Raw genomic sequence first — 27,821 nt, forward strand, 5'->3', positions numbered from 1 at the left:
GGGTAATAAATAAATAGACGATACTGCAACTCCTATTGCTTAATGGCGGCTGCTGGGATAGCTCATTCAGCAGAACACGAGAGTCTTCTATGTCAGGGTTTTGGGTTCGAGTTCTGCTTTGGGCAAAAGGTTCCTGCATTGGAATCATAGAAGAGTGGGAAGGGACCCGAGGGTCATCTAGTTCACCCCCCTGCCATGCAAGGGGTTGGGCTGGATGACCCCCGTGGCTTCGTACAACTCTACAATGCAATGATGATGATGATGATGATGATGGCAGGACGGCGCCTTTAAATTTAACACCGGAAGTTGACCTCACCTGTCCATCTCCACTCCCCGCCCTCTCTCTTCCTATTGCGGGCGCCTCTCCGCCTCTCCCAAAATGGCCACCGGAAGTTGACCGTTCTCGCTTCCTGTTCCGCGCAGAAGGAAGCGACGCCGGCGCCCTGCCCCCTCGACTCGCTCTTTCTCGTGGCCCAAGATGGCGGCGGCGGCGGCTCCTCTTGGTGCTGCTTCTTCTCCTGCCGAGGCGGCCTTCCTGGGCTTCGGCCCCAACTCGCGCGACCCTGGCCGGCTCCCTTCGCGGCGGGCGGGGGGCCTGGGCGCCAGGAACCGCAAGAAGGGCTGGAAGCGGTGGCGGGGGCCGGAGGCCAAGCTCGGCCGGGACCTGGGAGACTGGCTGGAGGAGAAGGCGGCCGAGCTGAGGCAGCTGGGGTGAGCCTGGGGCCGAGTCTCCTCGGCGGGGGCGCGGGGGGCGGTCGAAGCGTGGAGCCTCCAGGTTCGGGGGCAGCCTATATCATCCCCCAGGAGGGCTGGGGGGGGATCACCATACCCGGCGGGGCGCGCATGGTTTGCCTCTGAAGGGGCCTATGGCCATAACCCAGCAGGGCTCCTGTTGGAATAGGCTGACAAACAGCCCTCTGCTGGGTCAGGACCCAAAGGCCCAGGACCCAAACAGCCCCCTGCTGGGTCAGGACCCAAAGGCCCAGGACCCAAACTGCCCACTGCTGGGTCAGGACCCAGAGGCCCAGGACCCAAACAGCCCCCTGCTGGTCAGGACCCAAAGGCCCAGGACCCAAACTGCCCCCTGCTGGGTCAGGACCCAAAGGCCCAGGACCCAAACAGCCCCCTGCTGGTCAGGACCCAAAGGCCCAAGACCCAAACAACCCCCTGCTGGTCAGGACCCAAAGGCCCAGGACCCAAACAGCCCCCTGCTGGGTCAGGATCCAAAGGCCCAGGACCCAAACAGCCCCCTGCTGGGTCAGGACCCAAAGGCCCAAGACCCAAACAACCCCCTGCTGGTCAGGACCCAAAGGCCCAGGACCCAAACTGCCCACTGCTGGGTCAGGACCCAGAGGCCCAGGACCCAAACAGCCCCCTGCTGGTCAGGACCCAAAGGCCCAGGACCCAAACAGCCCCCTGCTGGGTCAGGACCCAAAGGCCCAAGACCCAAACAACCCCCTGCTGGTCAGGACCCAAAGGCCCAGGACCCAAACTGCCCACTGCTGGGTCAGGACCCAGAGGCCCAGGACCCAAACAGCCCCCTGCTGGTCAGGACCCAAAGGCCCAGGACCCAAACAGCCCCCTGCTGGTCAGGACCCAAAGGCCCAAGACCCAAACAGCCCCCTGCTGGGTCAGGACCCAAAGGCCCAGGGCCCAAACAGCCCCCTGCTGGGTCAGGACCCAAAGGCCCAGGGCCCAAACAGCCCCCTGCTGGGTCAGGACCCAGAAACCCAGGACCCAAACAGCCCCCTGCTGGGTCAGGACCCTCGCCCACAGCACCCTGTTCTCACAGCCAGATAGATAGATGCCCACAAGCTCTTCTTCTCTGGTGATCCCTAGTAGCCGAGTAAGATTGTGTTCCATGAACGTGGTCTTAACAGTGAGTCTGTAATTGACTGTGGAGGCCAATTCTGGATCCACACATCATTCCATAGTGGGGATATAGGTTTTCGGGTGGGAGTCGATCACGGTGTGGATTTGCCAAGCATGGCTTCCTTCCTCTTAGCACGTTTCTCCCTTGCATCCTGAGTTCAAGTGTCTTCAAAGAAGTGTGCATGCACACGAAAGCTCATACCAATAACTAACTTAGTTGGTCTCTAAGGTGCTACTGGAAGGAATTTTTTTTATTATTGTTTTGTTTCAAAGCCCACAACACCTTTGGTAAAGGCTGTTTTCCAACTGGAGCGCTCGCAGGCCAGTGTTTCCCAGTTGTCGGTCTTTATACTACATTTTTTTCAGATTTGCGTTGAGACAGTCTCTAAACCTCTTTCATTGACCACCAAGAAAATTCCAAACTTAAAAATGGAAAGCACAATGCTGGTGGAACCCTCCCCACTGGTGATTCCCAGCCTTTAGTATTCAGGGGCTCAGTGGAGGGAGGACTTGGTTGTCACGGCTACTGATAGCCTTGTGCTCCTTAGTTTCCAACCAATTTGGCTTTGGGATTGCTCTCCTGTACTATTTTAGACATGTGGTTTATATACTTATGAATGTGTGTTTACCTTGTGCAATTATCAACATTTATTCTATATTTGAGACCTTAGAATTCCTTTAACTGTGCCCTTCCCTCCGTCTTGTGGCAGTGAATTCTGCTGATTAGCTTTTTTAAAAATTAGTTTTATATACTGCCTCATCATGAAATCTCAGGGAGCCAGTGTGGTGTAGTGGTTAAGAGCGGTAGTCTCGTAATCTGGGGAACCGGGTTCGTGTTTCAGCTCCTCCACATGCAGCTGCTGGGTGACCTTGGGCCAGTCACACTTCTTTGAAGTCTCTCAGCCCCACTCACCTCACAGAGTGTTTGTTGTGGGGGAGGAAGGGAAAGGAGATTGTTAGCCGCTTTGAGACTCCTTGAAGGGAGTGAAAGGCGGGATATCAAATCCAAACTCCTCTTCTATGTGTTGTGTGATTCAGTTCTTCACTTGTCCCAAATCTCCCACCTATCAGGCTTCATTGGATCAACCCCATTAGGGTTCTAGTATTACAAGAGGTAGTGGAAACAATCTCTCTATCCACATTTCCCATGTGTGGTTTCATGCACCTTTCTTGTGTCTGCTTGCCTTTCTTTGTAGGGAATTGGAGAGGTTGAAGATGAAATAACAAGAGGGGTGCTGAAGGACCGATAGTTCTGGGAGGAGTCAGTTGCAGAAGTGCGGGGAGATATTTACTAGGGAGTACACGATGATGCACCCACAGTTATGGGGCACTGGTGTGCGGCAGACATTATGGGCTGGACCCCTCAAGGAAGCCAAACCTTTGAAAGGAGATGTTTTGTTGGTGCAAATAGTGTGGGTGCAGATCTTGAGGGCATTGTGGAGTGGCCTGAGATTTGGATTGGCAGTGTTTATTATTGCATTATTTATATATATATGCCACCTGAGAAGCTCAATGTAATGTATGTGGTTCTTCCCCCCACCCCCCATATTTTATACTCAGCAACAACCCTGTGAGGTAGGTTAGGATGAGAGATGGTGACTGACCCAAGGTTACCCATTGGTCTTCATGACTTGAGTGGAGATTCAAACCCTGACCTCCCAGGTCCTAGTCCATCACTAAACACTATACCACACTGGCTCTCTGTGTTGTTACGATACAGGAGCAGAACGGTAGCTGTTGGCTGGATAATTTATTTTTTCCCTTCTCTCCAGAGGACCTGTGTCAGAGAAACCCAATGAAACCCTCTTCTTCGTAGACACTGGCGTTCAAGAAAAAGGTAAGAGGCTGCAACAATCAAGAAGAGTCAACTTGGGTCGTGAATACCAGAGAAATTGGAGCCTGGATCAAAAGTGTTCCCATTGCATGCAGTATAAGCTGCCTCCTGCAGTTGGACTCGCAAATCCTGCTCTCAACTTACTTCATCGTGCTGTTTGTTGATTGTGCCTCTGATGAATCCTTGGCTTGCATTTTCCTTCCAGGCCGAAAACAGAAGTGTGGCAAAGAGAAGCCGTTGAGGATCGACTTGATCCTGCAGCCGGATTCCAAAGTGCCTCCACCCAAAGAGTAAGTCTTCTTCTGGGTTGTGCAGAAGAGACTGTAGGAAACCCGTTGCCTGTCTGGTGCTCTTGATATCCCCCATCTGAGCCTTTGAGCTTTAGGGAGACAATTAGAGGCAAGAGAGGAAGGGTGCAGCCAGCGCTGACTTGCATAACACCCAGCAGGCTGCCCTTCGCACAGTCTCTTTACACAACTTGGTTCACTGAACTACATTGGAGCCTTTTTCTTACTCTATATATGACCATATTGCAAGCACTCCTCCAGGAGACTCTGGAAATAGAAATTCACAGTAATAATTTCCTTCCATTTTGTTGCCTGTCAGATTCTCAGGGAAGTGTGAGTGTTTCTCTCCTACTTTTTGGCCTTTTCAGTATTGGGAATTTTTCAGTATTTCTCCTCCCCACAAAGTTTAGTTCAGCTACTTTTTCATCATATGACTTAGACTCTTTAGGATGCACTCCTTACAGCTCTGTGGCTTCCTTTCTAGCTGGTCAATGTCCTCCTTTGAACTACTATTCTCTTTAGGTAGCTTGCCTCTCCAAAATCCCATGGGCCCAGAGTAGGCCCTGTTCTTGCTGCCCTGAGATTAAAGGTGCTGCTACAGTATCGGGAAGTAAAGTGAGGGAGCAACCAGAGGGTTTTTCAAGTTGCTATGTATGATTCTGGAAGTGGGGGAAAGGGCTGGTTCACGTCCTCTCGATAAGAAACTGCCTTGTGCAGTATCAGACAGTATTTATCCATTTACCTCATAATTGTCAGCATCGGCTGATGGTGGCTCAGCTGACGGCAGTCCTGCTTGACCAGGGGTAGGCAACCTAAGGCCCAGGGGCCGGATGCGGCCCAATCGCCTTCTCAATCCTGCCTCCGGACAGTCCGGGAATCGGCATGTTTTTAAATGAGTAGAATGTGTCCTTTTATTTAGAATGCATCTCTGGGATATTTGTGGGGCATAGGAATTTGTTCATTATTTTTTTCCAAAATATAGTCCGGCCTCCCACATGGTCTGAGGGACGGTGGACCGGCCCATGGCTGAAAAAGGTTGCTTACCCCTGTGCTTGACCAAGAACTTGTCTTTATTCTCCTTAGCATCCTCGCCCACCAGGTTCCCAACGGCAAGAAGCTAAAGAGGAAGCAGCGGCTTTGGGAGAAGTTGACGGAGAAAGGGGTGGTGCCACGGAAAGAGCGCCTCCTTCAGGAGAGGTTGCAGAAGCCCCCGGCAGTGAAAGCTGCAGAAGCAGGCAGTGGCATCGATCCTTCCAGGACGTTCTATGACATGTGGTCAGACTCAAGTAAGTCAAGACGGCAGTCAGGTGCAGTAATTCTATCCCTAGCTCTAGAAAGAGAGAGGAGTCTTGTGAGTTAAAGTTAGGTGGGTGGGACTTGAGAGTTTCACTGCTGCTACCCCACCCCCCTTTATAAACAGGTGTAGTGGAATAGAGGTTACATCTTTTTGGAAGGTCCAGCAGGTGAGCATAGCCTCATGCTTTGGTTATAAGTCAGCAGTTAGCAAGCCAGTTTTCATGGGATATTGGGCCTGAGTGGAGTTCTAGGTCTCCTGAAGGGTATAAGGTAAAAAGGTAAATAACCCCTGGACGGTTAAGTTCAGTCAAAGGCAACTATGTGGTTGCAGCACTCATCTCGCTTCAAGCCGAGAGAGTTGGCGTTTGTCCACCGGCAGCTTTCCGGGTCATGTGGCCAGCATGACTAAACCACTTCTGGCAAAAAGGAACACAGTGAGTGCACGGAAACACTTGTTTACCTTCCTGCCGCAGTGGTACCTATTTATCTACTTACACTGGTGTGCTTTTGAACTGCTATGTTGGCAGAAACCGGGACAGAACAATGGGAGCTCGCCCCATCACACGAATTTGAACTGCCAACCTTCCGATTGGCAAGCTCAAGAAGCTCTGTGGTTTAGACCACAGCACTACCCGTATTTTGAAGGTCATTGTATGTGGCCCAGCATCTCACGTAAAGCATCACCTAAGCTACAGGCCAGTTCCTTTGCGTGCAGCATTTGCATGTATCTGGAGGGAAGCTCTAGTGGCATGTGAGGGCGTTGGTGTCCAGCTAATTCAATAGGATGTTGGTCTGTGTGGAAGCTACTTGCATGTATCTGGAGGGAAGCTCTAGTGGCATGTGAGGGCGTTGGTGTCCAGCTAATTCAATAGGATGTTGGTCTGTGTGGAAGCTACTTGCATGCAGGCTACTTTCGCCCTCTAGCATCTCAAATACATTTGCCCTAGAGATGAAGGGCAAAGTGTCACCCTTCCACATATCTAGTTGTCCCGGGTTGCATTGCCATAGCTGACGGGGGCTGAGAACACCCCACAGTAGTTGCTTTTGTTGAAAAGTGGAAACATTCCTGGAAACATCTGAGAGTCGTGCAAGGAACGGCTGGTGTATTTTGCAGCAGGTTGTCCTCTCACCTGTATCTCCTTGCTCTTCCGGTCATGTTTTCTGCGGCTCATCTTCCCTTCTCCACGTCTCCGCTTCATGCCTTGCGGTGCCGTGAATGGCATGGGTGAAACCTTGCCATTAGGAGGAACCCAACCACCTAATCTGACACTTCTTGAACCCAACTCCACTTTTCAACAATGCCGTTTCTCAAAAACAAAACAAAACGCAACCTGGTTGCTTGTTCGAAATTATGTTTTGCAGGTAGAATGTGCCTGGTTTGCAAGGACAGCAGAAGCTTAAAGGCAGCAGTTTGAAATGTCATTTCATACTTGGTGTGATGCAGGCGTGATACCACCTGCTGCGCCATTTATTCACTTCTTACCTCCGCAGGTTGATGTAGGTGTGCCTGTTACCTAGATGGCCATCCTTTGTGGTCTTGGTGCGTGTGTGTGTGTGTGAAGTTTGTGTCTCTTCTGGGGACATGCAATTTACATTCCCCGCTCCCCAACACGTGGTTGAATCTCTTTATCTCTAGTAGACGTACCTCTAATCACATGCGTGTATCGGCTTCCTGGTTTTGTCTTCATCCCCTCCTCCTTTTCTACGGTACAAGATGTGTACCTGTTCCAGCTTTTAATCTCTTCAGCTGGGAGGGGAAGGAAGTCAGCGTGGCCTCCAGATTCTATCTAGGTCATGGTCCAGTGTCATGCTAGCTTTCTCCAGGAGAGGTCAGCACTCACACAGCGACATGCTGAAAATGATCTTTTTTAGGAACCCAGGGGTGGAATCTCTGCTGCGTCTCTTTTTTCCTTTGCCCCCCCCCCCCAATTAAAATAAATCCTGGCTGTTTTAAGAATTTGTGATATCTTAAAAGTTACAAGGGCTTCCGGTAGTTAGAGGAGAGATGCTGAGAGCTATTCGTCTTGAGTTCTCTTTCCAGCTTTGGCTGGGAAGGGGCGGGGAGACGAAGAGAGCACAGGCTGGCCTCTGGGACTCTCTTCTGTGACCCGGAGACTGCAAAGGGCAGCCCGATGGCAGAGAGAGTCATCTGCTGGGTTGGCTCCCTAAGCAGACGTACCCAGTTGGCCAGGCTGGCCCTGTGGGATTTCCCCTTGCGGGGAATCCCTCCCACATGCTCTGCATGTTGCTTCCAGCGGGAGTTGCCTGGCGCTTCTGGCTCAGCGAACAAGGTGGTGGGCGGTGATTGGCATTTCTCTCCATCCCGGCTGACACTCATTCAAGCAGGTTGGAGCAGCTACAGTCCTCCCTCGCTCCCCCTCCCCTTTTCTCCCCTGCCTTCAGGTGCCTGTTGTGTTTATCCTTCCCAGCTGCTGCCGCTGCCGCCTCCTCCTCTCTTCCTGCCCCCCCTCCACCCCCCCATCTGCTTGGGGTCAAAGGTTCAGGGCTAATCTAAGTGCTTCAGAGGACAAAATGACCTCCCTCCAGGCCACTGCCCGGTTCCCGTGGGTGGCTGGAACGTGACTGCCCGCCCACACTCTCTGGCCAGGTTGGCAACTATTGCCAAAGTAGAGCAGGCCGGTATGTGTGCTGATGGGGGGGGGGGAGAATTGAGTGGCTGCAGCCCCAGAGGCTGCATCTCACACCTTGTTCAGAAGAAGCAGAAGCTCAGGCTCTCGCTGGCCTTGTGACATGGCTTTCTTTCTCCTCCCCTCCCTCTTTTGTCTTTGCAGACCCGCTGGACAAAGCCCTGGCTGGGAAGGATACCTGGTTCCTGGAGCAGACCAAAAAACAGCCCGTGAAGGTACGTGGGGGCCTTCGCTTTTGAGCAGGGGTGGTTGCGTGGGGAGCCGGGGGCCACTTCAGCCTCTCTTTTCCTTTATCTCTCCTTAGCGCCCGGAGCGTCTGCAGAAGCCTCGATCTCAGCTGCCGGCCGTGGAGGTCATTCCCCCAGGAGGGTCCTACAACCCCAGTTTCGAAGCCCACCAGGTATCTGCTAGCTTTTCCACCTGTGGGGATGTGGTTGTGGCACTGCTAGGGATTGGGGAGGGAGCCATGGGTAATGGGAGGGGGCATAGGCAACGGAGGCGCCAGGGGAACACATCACACTCTTTTGAAGTGGGGGTGGGGTACCGTTTTCAATTCAAGGGCCACATTTCCTCATCAGCAAGCCCCCAGGGGCCACATGCCAGTGGCAGGCGGGACTAGAGTCAGATTTGGACAGCGCAGAAGTTGTGACTCTCAGCTATGTGCAGCAGGCTAGATTCAGTTAGAGGTGTCTATGCACATACACACATTATTTTTATCTGTTGTATTTCATTGATAAACCACCTTCACCTTCCAAGGAGCTCGAGGTGGGTTAGGCTAAGGCAGGGGTCAGCAAACTTTTTCAGCAGGGGGCCGGTCCACTGTCCCTCAGACCTTGAGGGGGGCCAGACTATATTCTGGAAAAAAAATATGAATTAATTCCTATGCCCTACAATTAACCCAGAGATGCATTTTAAATAAAAGCACACATTCTACTCATGTAAAAACACGCTGATTCCCGGACTGTCCGCGGGCCGGATTGAGAAGGCAGTTGGGCCAGATCCGGCCCCCGGGCCTTAGTTTGCCTACCCATGGGCTAAGAGGTGGTGACTGACACCATGGTCACCCAGCATTAGCTTCATGGCTGAGTGGAGGGTTTGAACCCTGGCCTCTCCCAGGTCATAGTCCCAGTACTCTAACCTTTATGCCACACTGGCTCAGCCAGCCAGCCAGGCAAATGAGTGATATCACAGTTTAATAAAACATTGCATCCAGGAAACAGCACCCAGGGAGGGTGTGGAGCAGGGCTGGCGAGGGACGTAGCTTGAGAAGGATCCTGAGGGCCAGACGGAGAGGGCTGAAGGGCCACATTTGGGCCTGACTTGGAAGAGAGCGTTCCGGGATGAGTGAAGCAGTCCCTTACACATCACAGCGGAGGTCCCACGAGGGATGGCTAGGCCTGTTCCTCCGCTGTTCACGCTGCTCCCTCCCCCTTTGCAGGCCCTCCTCCTCCAAGCCCACGAAGTCGAGCTGAAGAAGCAGAAGGCAGCGGAGCGATTGGAGCGTCAGCTGAAGTTCCCCACAGTGGATGAAGCCCCCACTGAGGTGAGCGTTTAACCCTGCAGAAGGGAGTTCCACCGCTGAGGCTGTTGGGGAATTGACCTGCGCCCTTGCTGGCATTCTGACCTTGTTCTTGGGAGGACAAAAACAATAGCAGAAGGAGCAGAGGTGCCACCATTGGACCAGAGGATTGTATCAAGTGAAGACTTGGTCAGGATATCCTGGGGCAAGCTTCCCCAACCTGGTGCCCTCCAGATGTTGGACATGGACTCCAGACCATTGGTTAGGGATTATGGGAATTGGAGTCCGAACAGTGATGTCTAGAAGTTGCCAAGTTGTGGGGAGACTGTCTTGGTTTTTTCCTCGGCTCTCAAGGAAGCAGCAGTGTGTCCTGTTTGTGCAAAGAGTGCAGAGGGCCTTGTCTCTGATAGAGTCAGTCAAACTCTCCTGTCCGTTACCTTCTCCTAAGAGCACATCGTTATGCCATCCTTTCCATGTTTGCCAGGGTCACTAAAGCTGCAGAGGCCCATAAAATGACAATGGCTCATCTAGACCGGGGCTTTTCAAGCTTTCAGTCCCAAGGAAAACGCTTCCCACATTTTTATCCCTGCTAAGTTGCATCTGTGCATTACAGGAGATTCTTGGGGTTAGTAGAGGGAGGAGTTTTCAGCACCTGCAGCTGTCTAGTGTGAAAGGAGAGTTTGCAAAAGCTCCCAGAAGCTGCCTTTTCATGGACGCTTTGCTGCTGCTGCTGCTGCTGCTGCTGCTGCTGCTATTGATCTTCCAGAGAAGCCCCGGATAAACTTCCTAGGGACGCAGCGTGAGAATTACAGGTTTAGGTAAACACGTTGACAGTTCAGGTACTGCATGACAAAATCACAATTTGTCACTTCCTCGCTTTTTAGTGCTTTTTAGTAGGTGTGATCCTGGAGGGGTGAGCTGTGGTGTCGCAGCCTGGCAGCAATAAGTCATCGTGCTTATGTAGATGAAAAGTTGCCACTTGGTGGCTCTCAGCCCATCCTCGCTGAATACTCTTTTGCTGAGGACCAGGAAAGGGTAACGTGGCCGCTTTGCCCGTGGTTAGCACCCCTCTCCCGCTAGAAGCAAGCCAGTTTCCTCACTTGGCCTGAGGAGAGCGTATATTTAGCCTCCTAATAGGCCTTAACCCTACAGCACTATATCAGTTTAAAGGGATGTGCCGGCCTCTGAGAAGATGTAAATAATCCTGCCCAGAGGCGCCAGGGCCTGGCACTGAGGAGCAGCAGCAGCAGCAGCAGCCTCCCATCAAACAGCAAAAGCCCCCAAGCCTAGGGAAGGAGCCAGGAACCAGCCTAAGGCTTGGAAGAGCCATGCAAGATCCTGTGTCCTGGGTCTTTCTGTACGTCGAATTTAAATGCAGCTGAGGGCTTTTAAGTGTTACTTTTTGGAGTCAGAGACTCAATATGAATGCGTTGGTATGAGGTACGTGCGTTTCCCGTTTTGGGCGCCATGCCTTGGCAGTGATCAGCCTTCAATTTAAGCATTGCCGGTGGGGTTTGGGCAAGACTTGCTGGAGAAACCAAGCCATATCCAAGCTTCTTGTGTTGAAATGCAAAGCCCTGGTCAGTGTGGGTCCAGGATAAGGGCCCCAGAGCCCTTGTATCCCTGCTCAGTCACTGAAATCCAGAGGAGCATTGTGACTGTTCAGTGGTACCTCTGGTTATGTACTTAATTCGTTCTGGAGGTCTGTTCTTAACTTGAAACTGTTCTTAACCTGAAGCACCACTTTAGCTAATGGGGCCTCCCGCTGCCGGAGCACGATTTCTGTTCTCATCCTGAAGCAAAGTTCTTAACCCGAGGTACTATTTCTGGGTTAGCGGAGCCTGTAACCTGAAGCGTATGTAACCCGAGGTACCACTGTATTACTAATTATTAACTGCTTAGATAATGGCGATGCTGCTGCAGGGAGTTCAGAGGGACCTGCCGATAGCCTGGGTTGTATCCAGTGTTAGTCATACTCAAAGTAAACCCATTGAAAGTGAGGGGGGTTATTGGATTGTTTTGGTTTTACCGTGTATTTCGTCTTCTCCTTTTGTGTTTTTCTGTTGTGAACTGCCCTGGGATCTTCGGATGAAGAAGAATAAACAATAGAGCAATAATAATTGTTAGCTGTCCTTCCATGTACAGAGGCCCCGTTGGCCTCCACTAGAAGTCAGCCATATAGCATCGCCAGGCCCTTGCAAAGGAACACTCTTCCAGCCAAGATTTTGCTCTCTTTTTGACCTTTAGGTATCTGTTACGAGACATGTTCGTGCCAACAGGCCCTTGGTAGCTGCTCAGTTTTATTTTATTTTTTTAATGATTACCTGCCTTGTTCTTTATTTTGTGTTTCAGTGATATTTTATGATATGGCTTATGCTTATAGGTAAATGAAATAAAACCACACAGGGTGTGCTGAACCCTGTCTGGCTCCTTTCAAATATATTGATGTGCCGGCAGAAGCTATCATGCAGAATGAAATGGGAAAGAGCTTTTTGCTTTGTAACAGCCTTCTTCTCCCTAAGAGAGTTGGCACATCCTTTGAGGACAATTGATCGAGCGCTATCAGCCATTGTGAGAAGACGCAGCCCAGGCAGGGTGTGCGATGTTTCTCTCCATCCCCAACCCATTCCTAATGATGCAGTTTACCTCCGCGCTTGCAGGAGACGGTGTTCCAGGAGCAGTGCCAGGGCCTCTTGGAGGAGGAGTCGGACGGCGAAGGGGGGCAGGAGAGCCCGTCAGAACCTCAGGAGGGAGAGTCGCAGGCGGACACCGTTCCCATACCTCATCTGCCCCGAGTGGCGGCAGGAGAAAAGAAAACAGAGCGCCAGCGGAAAAAGGAGAAGGAGGCCAAGCGGAAGGTGGGTTTGCCCTCGGTCTAGTGCAAAACTTACACACAGCCCCAGATTTGTGGTTGTGCCTGAGCCCCTCCCTTATATCCCAGAACCATAGAGTTGTAGACTTGGAAGGCTCCCTAGAGTCATCTGGTCCAGCCGCCCTTCTGAAACACAAAAATTGCAGCTAAAGAATTCCATACAGATGGTGGTCCAACTTCTGTTTAAATACTGAGGTTCTCCCCTATGTTCTGGGGTAGTCCGTTCTGCCGTGGAACAGCTCTTACCCTCAAAGTTCTTCCTGATGTTTAGTCAGGATCTCCCTTCGCGTCGTTTGAATCCATCGCTTTGGGTCCTACCCCCTGGGGTAGCAGGAAACAAGCTTGCTCCACCTTCCATGTGGCAGCCCGTCGGGTACAGTCGTACCTTGGAAGTCGAACAGAATCCGTTCTGGAAGTCTGTTGGACTTCCAAAACGTTCGGAAGCCAAGGCGCGGCTTCTGATTGGCTGCAGGAAACTCCTGCAACCAATCGGAAGCCCCGTCAGACATTCGGCTTCCAAAATAGCATTCGCAAACCAGAATAGTCACTTCCGGGTTTGCAGCGTTTGGGAGCCAAAACATTCGAGAACTAGGCTGTTCAAAAACCAAGGTACGGCTGTATTTGAGGACGGCCTGTCATGTCAGCCCTCAGTCCTCTGTTAGGCTAAACACAACCAGTCAATGCCTGGTTCCTTGCACCTTCCACCTTGAAGCAAGTTCAGCCAAGTATTCAGGCGTGTTGTTTTTCTAGAGCAGGGGTCCTCCAGGGGGTGATTGGACTCCCAGCTCCCCATTAGCCCAAGGCAGTGTGGACAGTGGTAAGAGGGGATGTGGCCCCAACAGAAGGCCAAGGGACCCCTGTCCCTGTTGTGGAACATGTCTTGGAAAAAATGGTTCGTTGGTTGAAAAACTTAAAAATTGCATATGTAGAATATCAAGTGGCGGGGGGGGGATTCCAGTTGTAGTCCCCCCTCCAACCCAAAATTATGCACCTGGGTCTTTATGTGACGTTTTCTTGGTCATATCTGGGTCGTTGCCTTTGGGGCCATGGGTTGATTTGCACCAGGACTTTGGCCTGGGACTTTCAGTACTGTGGTGGATTAAAGGAGGATGCTCCTCTTTCCCTCATATTCACAAGAATAAATGCTTTATTCTCAATATTCATTATTAAAGAAATTAACACTTCTTTGTAAGACCTTGTCCGAAAGACTAGTATTAGCCTTCCCCAGCTCCTACGTGGGGCTGAAAAGATAAGGTTGCCTTTGGTCACCCTCTAGTCTCAGACTGTGCATGCCATACACTTGAAACACACATGTGACCTGCAAAGGATCTTGGGAACTGAGCCACGTGCAGAGGCGGCATTTGAACTGGGGGCACCTTCCCTCCCAGCTCAGACTCTCCTCAGCACTATGCAACAATAACTATCGTTGTGGTTGTTGTTGTTACTATTACAGTGGTACCTCGGGTTAAGAACTTAATTCGTTCTGGAGCTCTGTTCTTAACCTGAAAAGAGTGGCTGGGGAAACTCAGCCAGATGGGCAGGGTATAAATAATAATTATATAATTATTATTCTTAACCTGAGGTACCACTTTAGCTAATGGGGCCTCCCACTGCTGCCGCGTGATTTCTGTTCTCATCCTGAAGCAAAGTTCCTAACCCGAGGTAATATTTCTGGGTTAGCGGAGTCTGTAACTTGAAGCATCTCTAACCTGAAGCATCTGTAACCCGAGGTACCACTGTATTTCTATACCATCCTTCATCTGAGGATCACAGGGTGGTTCACAATATAAAAACACAAAAATACACAGCACAGCAACAAACAGTAACAATAACACACACTCCCCAGTTTAAAAGGTCATCGATTAAACTAATTAGCCAAAGGCTAATTACAGCTGAGTTACTATAGCCTCCCCTGCCTCTGAGATGTGGGTTTGGGTTGTTTCTTTATTCTCTTGTCTCTGGAAGTGAAGCTCACTATAAGCAAAGCCACAAAAGGGGCTCGTGGTTGCATGGGGCATGGCAGGTTCCCACAAGGCCTCTGGGGAACAGGGCTGTCCGTGCGCACCTTGTTCCTTATGGAGCACAGAAAACCTACAAAATGGAATAGCTAGAGGATTCGACTTCCTCAGCACCTCCCTTTCCTGTAAAATCAAACATGACATTTCTGGCCCCGCTGGTTATGCGCTAGAAAGAATCTTGACATTTCTTTACTGAAGTCTCAGAAACCAGTGGGAAGTAGCTTGGTAAAAAGCAGGGGGATTTTCTCCCATGCATAGCTGCTTCCTCCTCTTAAGCTGCAAAAAAAAATTCAAAATAAGAGGAGCCAAACCTCCATAGCCCATATAGACTGTACGATCCAGCTTTTCCTCAAGGCAAAGTTTGGTGCAAAACGATAGTTGTTCTAGTGCAGGGATGCACAGACCAGTTGCCCTGTGAGTGCGTAAAATGCCCTTTTGTTTTGTTTCTGTGTGTGTTTCTACACACGCCCGTACTCCTTCCTGTGCAGGCACCTAAGCCTCTGCCAGGGCTTGCTCCCTGAGCTGCCCTTGAGAAGCCGTGGCAATCGGGGCTGCCTTCTGGGCCGGCTGCCAGAGCGAGCCTGATTATCCTCTCTACCGATGCTGCTGCGGCTTGCGAACACGCGGCCATCTGGCCGAGCCTGGCGCCTGCCATCTGCTCCCTGCAGGAGCTACGCGGGAGCAGGGAGGACGCCAGCTCTCGGGGACGACCAGAGATCCAGAGAGAGAGATCCAGCGATCCTGCGCTGGCAAGAGGGAAGGGGTTTGCCCTGGGCTACAGAGCACACCATGGACAGCAAGGGGCAAAAGCGAGGAGGGAAGCCATTCTCTCCCGAGCTGCTGCCTCATCCTCTCTCTCTCTTTTTCCCCTCTGTAAACAGAAAGCTCGGGAAGCGCTCGAGAAGGCCGCCCGGCTCCGGCGGCAGGAAGTCTTCCAGCTGCGCGCCATCCGGCTGCAGGTGAAGCGGAGGGAGGCGGAACTGCTTCGCCGGAAACGAGAGCGGGAGGCCAAGCGCAAGGCGGAAGAAAACAAGCCCAAGAGGCTGGGCAAGCTCAAGTAAGAGCCTGTTGAGGGGGACGCAAGGCTGGGGGGAGGAGGAGCTTGGCTAAGAGACGCCACGGATACTGACCCCATTCTCTCCACCCCTGCCAGGAAGGGAGCTCCAAAGCAGAAGGCCAGGTCCTTGTCTCACACTTCTCAGCAGGTCTAGAAACTCAGGATATATTAGCTAGGTGACAAATGGTTCCTTAAAGCAAGGTTTAAGGAATGTCTCGTTGCCGTTTTGGGGCAGGGCTGCAAGTCTTGTTTCTCAAAGGGTGGGCTGACTGTGATCGATTCTCAGTTAAACATTTGGCTAGCTCAGAGGACCACCTTGAGCTCGGTGGAGAGCTTTGAGAACTTTAAAGGAGAAAAGTCACTTGACTCAGGGACGGTCCACTTATACAGTGGTACATCTGGTTAAGAACTTAATTCGTCTGGAGGTCCGTTCTTAACCTAAGGTACCAATTTAGCTAATGGGGCCTTCGCTGCCACTGTGTGATTTCTGTTGTCATCCTGAAGCAAAGTTCTTAACCCCAAGGTACTATTTCTGGGTTAGCGGAGTCTGTAACCTGAAGCATCTGTAACCTGAGGTACCACTGTATATTGGCCCATTCCGACCTCTCTTTCTGTACGGTAACTGCCCCTGCTCAGAAAAAGCGTTTTCGTACCCTGAAATTCATCCTGAGTGTGCAGATAAATTATAACGGATAGAATTCGACATGATGGGGTATTAGTGTGTGAAAACGGGCATCTTCTCTCAGTCGCAAGCAGGCAGTAGCCAGGTGCAGAATGTGCCTGGTGAATTTTGAACACCGCTTCTCAGCAGCCCCCTTTTGTTTCCCCCTCTTGCGTGGCAGGTATGAAGATCCTGACCTGGACGTGCAGCTGAGCACTGAGCTGGCAGAGTCCTTGAGGACGTTGAAGGTGAGCATTTGCAGGGCGGGCAAGAGGCTGTATTCAGCTTCCCCATCAAGCGTTCCCTTGGTCCCGTTGCTCCCCCCCCCCCATTTCTCTGCCACCTCTTTGTTCTCTCTGTGCCGCCTTCTTGGGGTTGGCACAACCCTCGCTGCCCGCTTTCAAGCCAGCCCTTTTCAGAACGCAGCTTTCTGATTTGGCCGCCCACTCCGAAGATGGGCAGCCCGGCCTTGCTGGCATTTGGAGGGGCTGCTGAGCGGAGTTAAGAGAGCCCCTTTGGAGTTGAGGGGTGGTCCGTTCCTCTCCAGGGGCCTCTGCGCTGTGCCCCCCACGCCTACCTTCTTCCTTCCCTTGGTGTCCGATGATGAGGCCCATCCTTGCGCTCGGAGAATTTGCAGCAATTGCTTGCTGGGAATGTGAAGTTCCCCAGGGGCTCCCTGGCCCTGCCGAGCAGGTGAGGACTGGGGAGCTGAGGCACCCAAGGAAGACTCTCCTTTCTTCTTTCTCTTATCCCCACCCCCTTCCCAATTTGGAACATTTCTGCCATGTCTGGGTACTGCACGACCAACAGACTTAGAAAACAGCCTCTCTGAAGGTGTCTTCTCAGAGTTGCTTACTGCCAGCGTTTGTGCCCCCTCTCTGGACCAGCTTGGGTCAGGGAGACCCACAAATTCATCCCAGTATGTTGAGCTCTCAAACTCATCTCCCCTCTGCACAGTTTGGACCAGTGGTTCCCCAAACATTTTTTGGGCCACATCCCCAGTGGCTCCTATAAAAAAGGCATTTTTGCAGCATAGCGGTTTGCGCAGCCTACTAAGGAATTACAGGCATGGAATTGTCGAGTTGGAAAGGGAGCCCAAAGGTCATCCAGTCCAATCCCCTGCAATGCAGGGGTCTCAACTAAGTCATACATGACAGGTGGCCATCTTACATGGGCAGGCAAACTAAGGCCCTGGGGCCGGATGTGGCCCAATCGCCTACTAAATCCGGCCCACAGATGGTCCAGGAATCAGCATGTTTTTACATGAGTAGAATGTGTGCATTTATTTAAAATGCATCTCTGGGCTATTTGTGGGGCATAGGAATTCGTTCATTTTTATTTTTTTTCAAAATATAGTCCAGCCCCCCCCCCAAAGGTCTGAGAGACAGTGGACCGGCCCCCCTGCTGAAAAAGTTTGTTGACCCCTGAAACCTCTGCTCGAACAAAAGAATAATATTCAAAACAGTGTCAATTAATTGCGCATTTATTCAAAATCCAGTTAGAACTATTTAGTTTAATTATTTCTGCAAAACTGCTGAGCTTGACCCTGTGGTGCCATTTTTTTCAAAGTCACTTACACCTCCTGCCACTGCCCCCCTTGCCCCTTAGTTCCCCCCCACCCTCCCGTGGCCAGCAGAGCCCACCAAGGGGACACCAGCTCTGGACAGTGCTGACTTCCTCTTCCTGTTGGGTGTGACCTTCGCCTTCCTGCATCAGCTGACACCATGGAGGGAGGAGGTGCTGCGTAGACATCCCAGGGTGTTCTTCAGCATCAAAATTAACATGATAGATGGGTCTTTCTGCATTTGAGTATCTGAGATGCCACAGAGGGATTTCATGTCAGTAGAGAGGCTGAGCTTCTGGATTCTGTGGCCCGAGTGAGAGGCCTGCTCTGCCTGTGTGTTGACTCCCCTTTCTCTTGAAAAAACCTGATCGGCTGAAGTAGCCACCTATTGCCATGCACAGTAGCAGGGTGTTCCAGAGGTCTGTGGTGTGAAGAATTAACTTCCTTTGGCATTTGCCTTGCCTTTGTTGCCTCTTAGTCGTGGGGAGCATGCCCCTATTTCACAGTGTCAGCGTCCCTGCGATTGGCGAGCTAGTTTGGGATTGCAGCTTCTCCAGCGCCAGCCAATGAGCTTTGAGGCTGAGAAGGCTTTGTAGGTGGCTCTCCCCCCCCCCCCCCGCCGCCGCCCCCGCCAAATGCTCTGTTCCCTCCCAGCTCCTCACACCTCCCCCCTCACAGGCAAAACTCCCAGAGGTCATGCAAAACACCTCCATCCCAGGGAGCAGGAAGGCACCTAATGAGTGTACGTGAGGAGTTGATGTTGTGCGAAGAGTTGCGCTCCCGACACCTGCAGTGTCTCTGCTGGAGGTGTTGGTGCAAAGAGGGGAGGGCTTCGTACAGCTGTTTCTCTCCCCCCCCCCCCCACTGTAAGGAACACTGCTGAGACTTTCCAACTTTCTGGTGCAAAAGGGAAACTCTCTAGCCGACTGTACTGTGGGAAACGGTTATGATTTCCAGGAGACCTGGCGTGGGGAATCTCTGGCTCTCTGGATAATACACCAGGGCCAACTCTCAGCCCCAGCGATCAGGGCTGGGGAAGATGGGAGTTTGAGCCCAAGAACATCTGTAGACCCACAGATACCTCCCCAGAACCTGTCTCTGTGTTTGACTGTTACGGGCAAACTTGAATGTTTGTGGATTCGGGGGTTTTTTAATCCCCAACTGTGTGTTTAATTTTGGGTTGCGTGTAAGAGAAGGTTGGGTATTTTCATCAGGGCAAACAAACCTTCACGGTTTCGACTGTGTGTTTAATTTTGGGTTGTGTGTAAGAGAAGGTTGGGTATTTTGATCAGGGCAAACAAACCTTCACGGTTTCGACATTGGCAGTAGATTTTGGGGGAAAGAGGTGTTCTGAACCGCAGGCCCAAAGCGGGGCTTGTGTGAATGGTTGGGCACAGGGATACCAAGGACGTCAAAAACACGAGTGATCTGTTCTAGTGCTTTATTAAAGAAAGGTGCAGACTTAAAGGAAATCGGCTTGCCAGTTCTCCTAGCCTTTGCAAAAGCAGGACAGATACCATAGCAGGGAGACGGTTTGTCCGTTCCTGAAGCAAACAGTTACACATTCTTTATACACAAAGCAGCAAACATCACTCTGGCCCGGACCTCCCATCGCTTCACCTGCCCAGATGACTGCATAGGTGGCAAATACCCAGGCATTACCCCTTTCTGGTCTCAGAGCCCAGCACCCCAAGCCCATAGATAAGGATAGCATCAGAGCAAGTGAATATAAACATATATGAGCTCGTTGCTGCAACAACTACCAATTCATTGTGGGGTTCTCTTGACTACCAAGATGGTGCTTGCAGAGCTTCCGGAACAATTTGCCTTTGGTTCAGCATGTGAGGGCATCCAGGCACCGTTACTTCTCTTCGCCATCTCCCCTTTCTCTGACAACCTGGATGTTGTGCCTTGAGAACCGGTGAATCCAGGTGTTAGCTGAATTTTCCCCAAGAGTAGCCTGATCAAGACTGCATGGCACATAAATGAGTACTTGGCTAGGAAGGCTCTCCTGCCACAAGCCCCAGACTATCGGGATACCACAGGTCTCTTTGTGCTTAACATGAACCCAGATCTGTCACGAGTTCTGTTTCTGCTTCTTCCTCCAGCCCGAAGGCAGTATCCTGAAGGACCGGTTCAAGAGCCTACAAAAACGCAACCTCCTAGAGCCCAGAGAACGTGCAAAGTGAGTGAGAAGGCAGCGTTGGCAGGGGTGACTTCAACCTTAACACAAGGAGCCCACTTGATTTATGTTTCTTAACTAGTCTCTGACTGGAAGAAGGCAAGCCAGAGTCAGCAACTCCTGCAGAGAGATGGGGGTCAGCCTCCTCTGGTTGGTTCTTTAGGCCACAGGGAGTCTTTCACTGGAAACACTTTCTGGGCAGCCATCGGTCCAGGGATGCTGTGGTCGCATCCTGCATTGCACATCCAGCGTGGAGCTGGAGGGGAGGAAACGAGATGACCTTCCCACTCTGTAATTCTGAGTCTCTTGTTACTTCCTCCAAGCGGTTTAGCAGTTCTCTGATGCCACAGTGGAGTGCCCAGATTCAGGTATTAATGCAGTAAATTACCCCCAGGGGGTGGGTAACTCCCTAGACCTGTTGCCGGCTGTGGCCTCTTTAAACTATGGGATATCGTGGGATTATCCACACTTGCTTAAACCTCTGATAAGATTTGCACGTTCCAGAGAGGAAGCTGAGATTTCAGTAAATTGAGAAAATCGGCAAGGTCGGAGGGTCTCCTCTTGCTCCTCTCATTCATACAATATAAGCAGCAGCAGGATAATGCTGGTGTCTGTCTCTCTTCCTCCATAGAACTGTGCCCCCCACCACCAGCAAAGATTCTTTCTTATTCATTCCATTTATACACCGCCCTATACCCAGTGGGACACGAGTGGCGTTGTGGGTTAAACCACAGAGCCTAGGACTTGCTGTTCAGAAGGTCGGCGGTTCGAATCCCTGTGACAGGGTGAGCTCCCGTTGCTCCGTCCCTGCTCCTGCCAACCTAGCAGTTTGAAAGCACGTCAAAGTGCAAGTACATAAATAGGCACCACTCCGGTGGGAAGGTAAACGACGTTTCCGTGCGCTGCTCTGGTTCGCCAGAAGCGGCTTAGTCCTGCTGGCCACATGACCCGGAAACTGTACGCCAGCTGCCTCGGCCAATAAAGCGAGATGAGCGCCGCAACCCCAGAGTCTGTCACGACTGGACCTAACAGTCAGGGGTCCCTTTACCTTTTTTTTTTTTTTTTTAAATATTTTATTAAGGATTTTCTTGTTTTACAGAAGTGTAGTGCCTCGTATTTTTTTTTTTCATGTAACATTTTTACAAATCCGTTTCATTTGTTGAGGCATTAGGGGGAGAAGAAAAAAGAAAGAAAAACGAAAGGGGGAGTGGAGAGAGGGAAGATGGATGGGGTGGGGTCGGGTGGCGGTGTTTCTATTATGTTTAATGTATGTAGAGTTTGGTGTCAGCGTTGCTTGTGTTGTTCACTTGTGTTCCTTTGGTGGTGAGAGAGGGTCCCTTTACCTTTTTATACCCGGAGGTCTCAGGGCCATTAAGTCGTTGTGAAAACCCTGGGAGTTCTGTGTGGATGTAGAATGGCCTTTTCCAACTCCATGTCCACCAGCTTGGCTCGCGGCTGATGTCGGGGGTTGTAATTCAAAACATTGAAAGGCAACCACTTGCGGAGAGGGCGGGTGAGGCTGATGTGTAGACCCTTTTGGCCGGTTCGCAAATGTGTGTCCAGCACTTGGATTTCTGTGCATGAAGTGGCAAATCAGAGAGCCTTTGATTCCACTTCACAGCAGCTCAGAACACCGTGTTGTTGTTTGAAGGTGTTGCTTCACATCTTTAAGCGGTGAGTCACAAAGTGCAATAGTCGCAGCTCTCCTGAGGACTTTGCGGGGAAACGTAATCTCTAAGCCTTGGTGCGGGAGGGAGGGAGAGAAACCTTTCAAGGGAGGTGGTGTGTGGCCTTTGGAGAGGAGATGTCTCTTCAGCCATGGCAGCTTGCCTCCCAGGTTGCTGTGCTTGGCTCTGGGCTTGTGTATTTAGTAGTTCCTCTCATTGAGGACTGTAAAGTCCCTAAACCTCTTGTGTCTTCCTTGTCAGGTTCAAGAGGAAATACCGGGTGAAGTACGTCGAAAAGCGCGCCTTCCGGGAGATCACGTAAGTGGTGGCAGCGCTTTGCCCAATAGTGGCAGGCTAACCAGTTGCTCTTGCCCCCTGCCCCTCTAATCTTGCTCCACTGTCCTTTTATATATTACTTACTTATAGAGAAATGCGCAGCCTGCCCAGCTCAGATGCATCGTTACACAGGTTGACAACAGCTAAAATTGCAGCAGCAGCGGCATCGCACAGCCCAGACAGGCATAGCAAACAGAAACGCCATCTTCAGATAAAAACATCTACTGGCCAAGGTGAAAGCCTGCCAGAATAATAACAGCAAGAAGAAAATACCTTTGCCAACTGGGGCAAGACAGCCAAAGCAGGGGCCGCATTTTTTTTAAAGATGGGAGCGGGGACTCCTTGCAGTATTAAGCAAAGCAGTTGGCACATAAGAGGGAGATGTGCCCTTGTGTGCTAGCTTTCTCTTTGCGTGGAGTCATTTCCATATGGGGATGCTCGTGAGTGGCATCCCCACCTCTAGTTGTGGGGTGGTTCGGTCCATTCTGCTGCCGCCACCTCCTTGCTGCCTCATACTGTGGCCTGTCTCAGGTTTAGAGTCTGCTAGCCATGGGAGAGGAGGCCTGAGGGTGCCAGGATGAAGATGCAAGGAATCCTTAACAGGCATTTGAGTCTATTTGGGGGATCAGGCTGTTCTTCTGGGAGTGGGGCAGGGGCTCCATCTCCTAGATGCCCTTAGATCTCTGGCTAGCATATGAAACCCTTTCCTTAGCCTCTGAAGCCACGGGGCAATTGACAGTGGAGTCCTTTCCATGAGGCAGGGTGCACAATGCTTCCGGTAGTCTGTGGTTAGGGCCAAGCTGATCTTCCCCTCACTGCTATTATGTGTGCCACCCCCCGGAATCCTGGGAACTGTGGTCTGCTACAGGTGCTGGGAATTGTAGCTCTGTGCGGACAAACTACAGTTCCCATAATTTTGGGCCAGGGAAAGTATGTGCTTCAAGTGCATGGTGTGTACACAGCCCAAAGCAAGTCTCATCTTAATCATATAATAATAAAATTTTATTTCTAGCCCGCCCTCCAAAGCCGGGCTCAGAGCGGCTAACAACAGTAAAATAATACAGCATTCTAAAATCAATTCATTATCTTTGCTTGGTTCTTGTCTTCTGGCCTTTCTCTCAGACCCAGTTCAGCTGGTTTTAGCATCTCCCAGCTCCCTCTCTGCCTCCCAAGCTTACGCTGTTTGCCTCTTCTTTTGAGAGAGATCCAGTCATCCACTCCTGGTGTTGCTTCTGACTCCCCTTAATTCATTACTGTTCTCTCTTCTCTCCCTCCCCATTCTGCAGGTTATAGAACACGGATTACGCCAGAGCATCCCAGCAACTCACCGTTTCCCCAATCTTTCATTAAAATTCCATAAACCGCACTCAGATTGTACCTATTCTCTCTCTTTCTCTCCTCTCCTCGCTCACCCCATTTGTCTTGAGTGTGCAGACACAGGATGTCACCCTTCTTGAGGTGGGAAGGGGCCCAATCAGTCACCTTAAGTCCATTACTGGCTCACAAACAGGCAAACCTTCCTACGTCTGTACGGTTTCTGCTCTTAAAAAAAATGGAAAAGGGGAACTTTGCCCTGCAAAAAGTTTTCCTCCATCCCATTTTCATCAGGCGCTTCCAACAGCCACGTGATGACTCTGTGCAACTTGGGACTGCTTTTGGCCCAGTTTTCCAAGAGGAGGCGAGTGGACACTTGCCACTCGCACCGCAAGTCCTACCCGGCTGTTGCCCCCTTTTCCCTGGTATCTGAAGTTTTCACAAAGCACTGCGCACAGCAGGGACCCCTCAGTGGCTGCCAAGCTTCAGAAACACAGGTGATTGAAGCAGTCTATAAATACAAACTTCAGCAGCTGCACAAAGTCCTTTGTGGGCTTATTTGAGTCATGTTTGCTGAGCAGACCCATTGAAATCAGTAAGTTATTTAAGCCTGGTGATACTCAGTGTGCCCGCTCTGAGTATCCCTATTTTTGGGTATCGCCCTTTGAATTTAGAACTGGGAAGCGGCAGTGGGCACGTCCATCTCTACCTCTGTCGGTCAGATCTCTGTCCCTGCTTGAGGTGGCCAACTAAGCTTTGAAATCTCTGCAGCTACACTCGGCCAATAGGAAACGAGGAGCTGGCTCCACCCTCCGCTGCTACCAGTGATGGGTACCAGTGGGGGGGGGGGCCTCATCTCAACCAGCTGCCTTTTGAGCCTCTTCACCACCACCAACCTTGTTTTGGGAGTTTTATCTTGACGCTGAAACCCCTAAATATCTCCTGCTGTGCAGTGTCCTGTCACAGGTTCCTCCTTAACTTTATTCCGGCGGCATCCTTTTCAAACGCTAAAACTGTCGGCCCCTGCATCCCCTCCGGCCTGGAGGAAAGAAGATTAAAAACACCCCCATTTCCTAGGAGACGAAGCTCTCGGGGATTTGTCTGGCTGGGCTTTCATTACCTCCGGAGCGCTCCTCCACCCTCTGCATCCTTTGTTGATCCCTCTTCCCCACCTGCTGCCAGGATGCCGGCAGCTTGCAGGTGGGAGAGAGTCCCCCGAGGCCGCTTCCTCTCTCCTGAGCGATTTGACGCCAATCTGTATCGATGTTGCAGAAATATGGGTCACCTGTGTGCCTTTGGGGAAGGTAGCAGCCTGTCCGGTTCCTTGCCAGCTGCCGGCAGTGGTGGCTTGGAGTGCACCTTGGTTGTCTAAACCGGCTGTCACCGTGGGGTCTGGCTTTTTTGTATGTGTGAGAGAGCATTTCATGCGCCTGTCTGAACAACATCTGGCTCCTTTTTGTCTCCGCTTGGCCCAATCGCCTCTCTCTCTCTCTTCCCACGACCCTTTCTTCCAGGCCTCGCATCTCCTCTCCCTTTTAACTAAAGGCAATGTTGCTTTCCCCCTCTCGCTCCCTTTTCCGAGTGCACCTGTGACCTAGTTTGGCACTAATGCCATTGCACACCGCCTGTGACCTACTGCCCTACAGTGATCACCTGTGCCCACACACCTGTTAGCTGCCGGTTCCAGCTCCTCAGCGCCGTGTGCCGTGTCTTGCACAGGTTACCAGGATGGCAAAGTGGAAAAGGCCAAAATGGGGGAAGGGATGATGAGTAGCACAGCTCACTGCTGTACTATTCTCTTCCACTGCGCATGTGAGATTCTCGTTTGTTGTGAAAGGCCAGTCTTCCTGTGAGGTGAAGCGCACCTTTCCCCCCTTGAAGTGAAACGGAAGCTGCACTTCACTCAGCCAACATGAAAAGCAAACTGATCTCAAGCATATAAAGTTCAGACCGATTTACAGGAAAACAGATCAGACCATTGACCCACCATAGAGCACAAATCCAAACCCCTGCAATGCCGGAATCTGCCCAGCGTGCGACTCAGACCCATGACATTTAGATTATGAGTCTCGTGCTCTGCTCTTGTCCAACATTCTTTTCTCACAGTGGCCAGCTTGAAGCCTATGGGGTGGGGAGCCTGAAAGTGTGACCTGAGTTTAACAGGACTCCTCTGCGGTTTTCAGTATCTGATACAGTGGTACCTCTGGTTGCAAAAATAGAAGGGGAAGAAATGGAGGCAGTGAAAGATTTTACTTTCTTGGACTCCATGATCACTGCAGATGGTGACAGCAGTCACGAAATTAAAAGACGCCTGCTTCTTGGGAGAAAAGCAATGACAAACCTAGACAGCATCTTAAAAAGTAGAGACATCACCTTGCTGACAAAGGTCCGTATAGTAAAAGCTATGGTTTTCCCAGTAGTGATGTATGGAAGTGAGAGCTGGACCATAAAGAAGGCTGATCGCCGAAGAATTGGTGCTTTTGAATTATGGTGCTGGAGGAGACTCTTGAGAGTCCCATGGACTGCAAGAAGAACAAACCTATCCGGGATCCGTTCCGGAAGCCCGTTCCCAACATGAAAGGAATACAACCCGCAGCGGCGCATCTGTGCACGTACAGGTTGTGATTCACTGCTTCTGCGCATGTGCGTGACGTCATTTTGTGCGCGTGCGCAAGCGGAGAAATCCGGAAGTAACCCTTTACGGTACTTCCGGGTCACCGCGGGACGCAACCTGAAAAAACATAGCATGAAGCAAACCTAACATGAGGTATGACTGTATTCAAGTAGGACATAACCACCAGAGTTGATAGCCATTGATAGCTTCATTCTCCATTGCCACTGCAATGTCCACTGTTTTAACCATGTGCTGTGTGAAAGTACTGTGTCTCTGCCTGAATGCCTATTCTGGAGGAGAAGAGAATTATGAATAGACGGATCCAGTTACACCAGGTGCAGGCATACAGCAGAAGGTGCTTCCTAGTGGAGGGTGTTGGGAAGGAGGCATCAGAACAGGGCATCATTCAGAGCTGCAGCAGAAAGATTTCATGATTTTTTTGGTTCACGGTAGCCTCAGGCCATACAGTTTAGGAATCGTAGTCTTGAATGAAAACATGATGGATGAGACTTCCCTGCTGAGAGCTGGCACCAGATTTATTGGCTTTGAGGCAGTGGCAAAGGTGCAATAAAAAGTAGGATCTTTCCCTCTACAGAAAGTGGGAGTGTTTGCTGTTTCCTGACGACAGGCGCCAAGAGGCTACTTGGATAGTTTCATAGTACGGAAAGGTGTTCCTTGCTTAAAACTTGACAATAACGCTGTAAAGTCAGCCATTGTTCTCCCTGCATATTCCACAGAGGGGAGAGAGAGTGTAAATAAAGCAGGTTTGAGCCACCGCTGGCATGCCTGGTTCAGAGCTGCCTCCTTGCACAGGTGATCTTGCCTTTGGCACAGCACCTGCCCACCGACAGCTTTGCAAGGTAACCTTGCCGACAGCCGGGTCTTGCCCTAGAGGAACAAGCGGCTGAAATTTGAGGGACGGAGAAGAGCCATACAGGATAGCAGAGAGGAAACTGGTTCTCCAAAGGTTGGGCTTCACCTCCCGCCATCCCCAACCCTTGTCCCTGCTTGTCTCTCGTTACTTGGGCGGACGTTGGGTTTTCAGTTGTTTTGAACAACTGATTTCCTGCTGAGTAGCCCCAAGAGACTCTCAAAGCGGCTTACAAAATACTTGCACGGTAGCAAATGCATTCGAGTATAGGAGCAGGAACAGAAATAACACAGTGTCCACGTGGTGTCAGGATTATCCAGGCGGCATTTGCTCTCCCCACCCGCTTGGTCTTCCCTGCTTAGGATCTTTTGAGACAAAGGAGCCGAGCTGAGCAGCCAAGAACCCATCTAGCCCACAGTGGAGGCATATTTGATTAAGGGAGGGTCTGTAGCTTGGAAGAGTTGGGTATGTTGCTCATCTGAAACCCTGGAGAGATTCTACCAGGCAAAGTAAACTGCACTAAGCTAGGTGCTCTCACACTCTGCAAGGCAGCTTCCAGATTTGGCACAGGACTTCTCCCTGGTATAAGAGCATCCGAGGAGCTTTGGCTGGATCCGGCCAGTATTCCATTTAGCTCAGCACACTAATTTGCCCTGAGGGGTACATGCTCTGTAGTTATCTCCCGCTTAGACTACTGCAATGTGCTCTACATGGGGCTACCTTTCAAACTAATCCAGAATGCGGCAGCTAGACTGGTGACTGGGGGCGGCCGCCGAGACCATATAACACCAGTTCTGAAAGACTTACATTGGCTCCCAGTACGTTTCTGAGCACAATTCAAAGTGTTGGTGCTGGCCTTTCAAGCCTTAAACGGCCTCGGCCCAGTATACCTGAAGGAGCGTCTCCACCCCCACCGTTCAGCCCGGACCCTGAGGTCCAGCGCCGAGGGCCTTCTGGCAGTTCCCTTACTGCGAGAAGTGAAGATACAGGGAACCAGGCAGAGGGCCTTCTCAGTGGCGGCGCCCTCTCTGTGGAATGCCCTCCCATCAGATGTTAAGGAAATAAACAACAGGGAAGTTTTTAATGTGTGACAGTTTAATGTATTTTTAATCTTTGTTGGAAGCCGCCCAGAGTGGCTGGGGAAACAGCCAGATGGGCAGGGTACAAATAATAAATTATTATTATTTATTATTATAGCTGAGGTTTAGA

The 27,821-nt window shown here is 51.1% G+C and overlaps 1 protein-coding gene across 1 annotated transcript; it reads left to right on the forward strand.

Annotated features, from left to right (window-relative positions):
- The first annotated feature begins 461 nt into the window (after window positions 1-461).
- NOP53 (NOP53 ribosome biogenesis factor) lies at window positions 462-23,179 on the forward strand. The gene is made up of 13 exons (XM_081019003.1): window positions 462-711; window positions 3,645-3,709; window positions 3,912-3,996; window positions 5,077-5,279; window positions 8,082-8,152; window positions 8,242-8,337; window positions 9,376-9,480; window positions 12,117-12,314; window positions 15,228-15,403; window positions 16,246-16,312; window positions 19,737-19,813; window positions 21,739-21,795; window positions 23,100-23,179. The coding sequence occupies exons 1-13, from the start codon at window positions 479-481 to the stop codon at window positions 23,104-23,106; spliced, it is 1,440 nt and encodes a 479-aa protein (XP_080875129.1). The 5' UTR covers window positions 462-478; the 3' UTR covers window positions 23,107-23,179.
- Window positions 23,180-27,821: the final 4,642 nt, after the last annotated feature.

The sequence above is a fragment of the Podarcis pityusensis genome, assembly GCF_964106645.2.
Source record: "Podarcis pityusensis genome assembly, chromosome: 8".
Lineage (NCBI taxonomy): Eukaryota > Metazoa > Chordata > Lepidosauria > Squamata > Lacertidae > Podarcis > Podarcis pityusensis.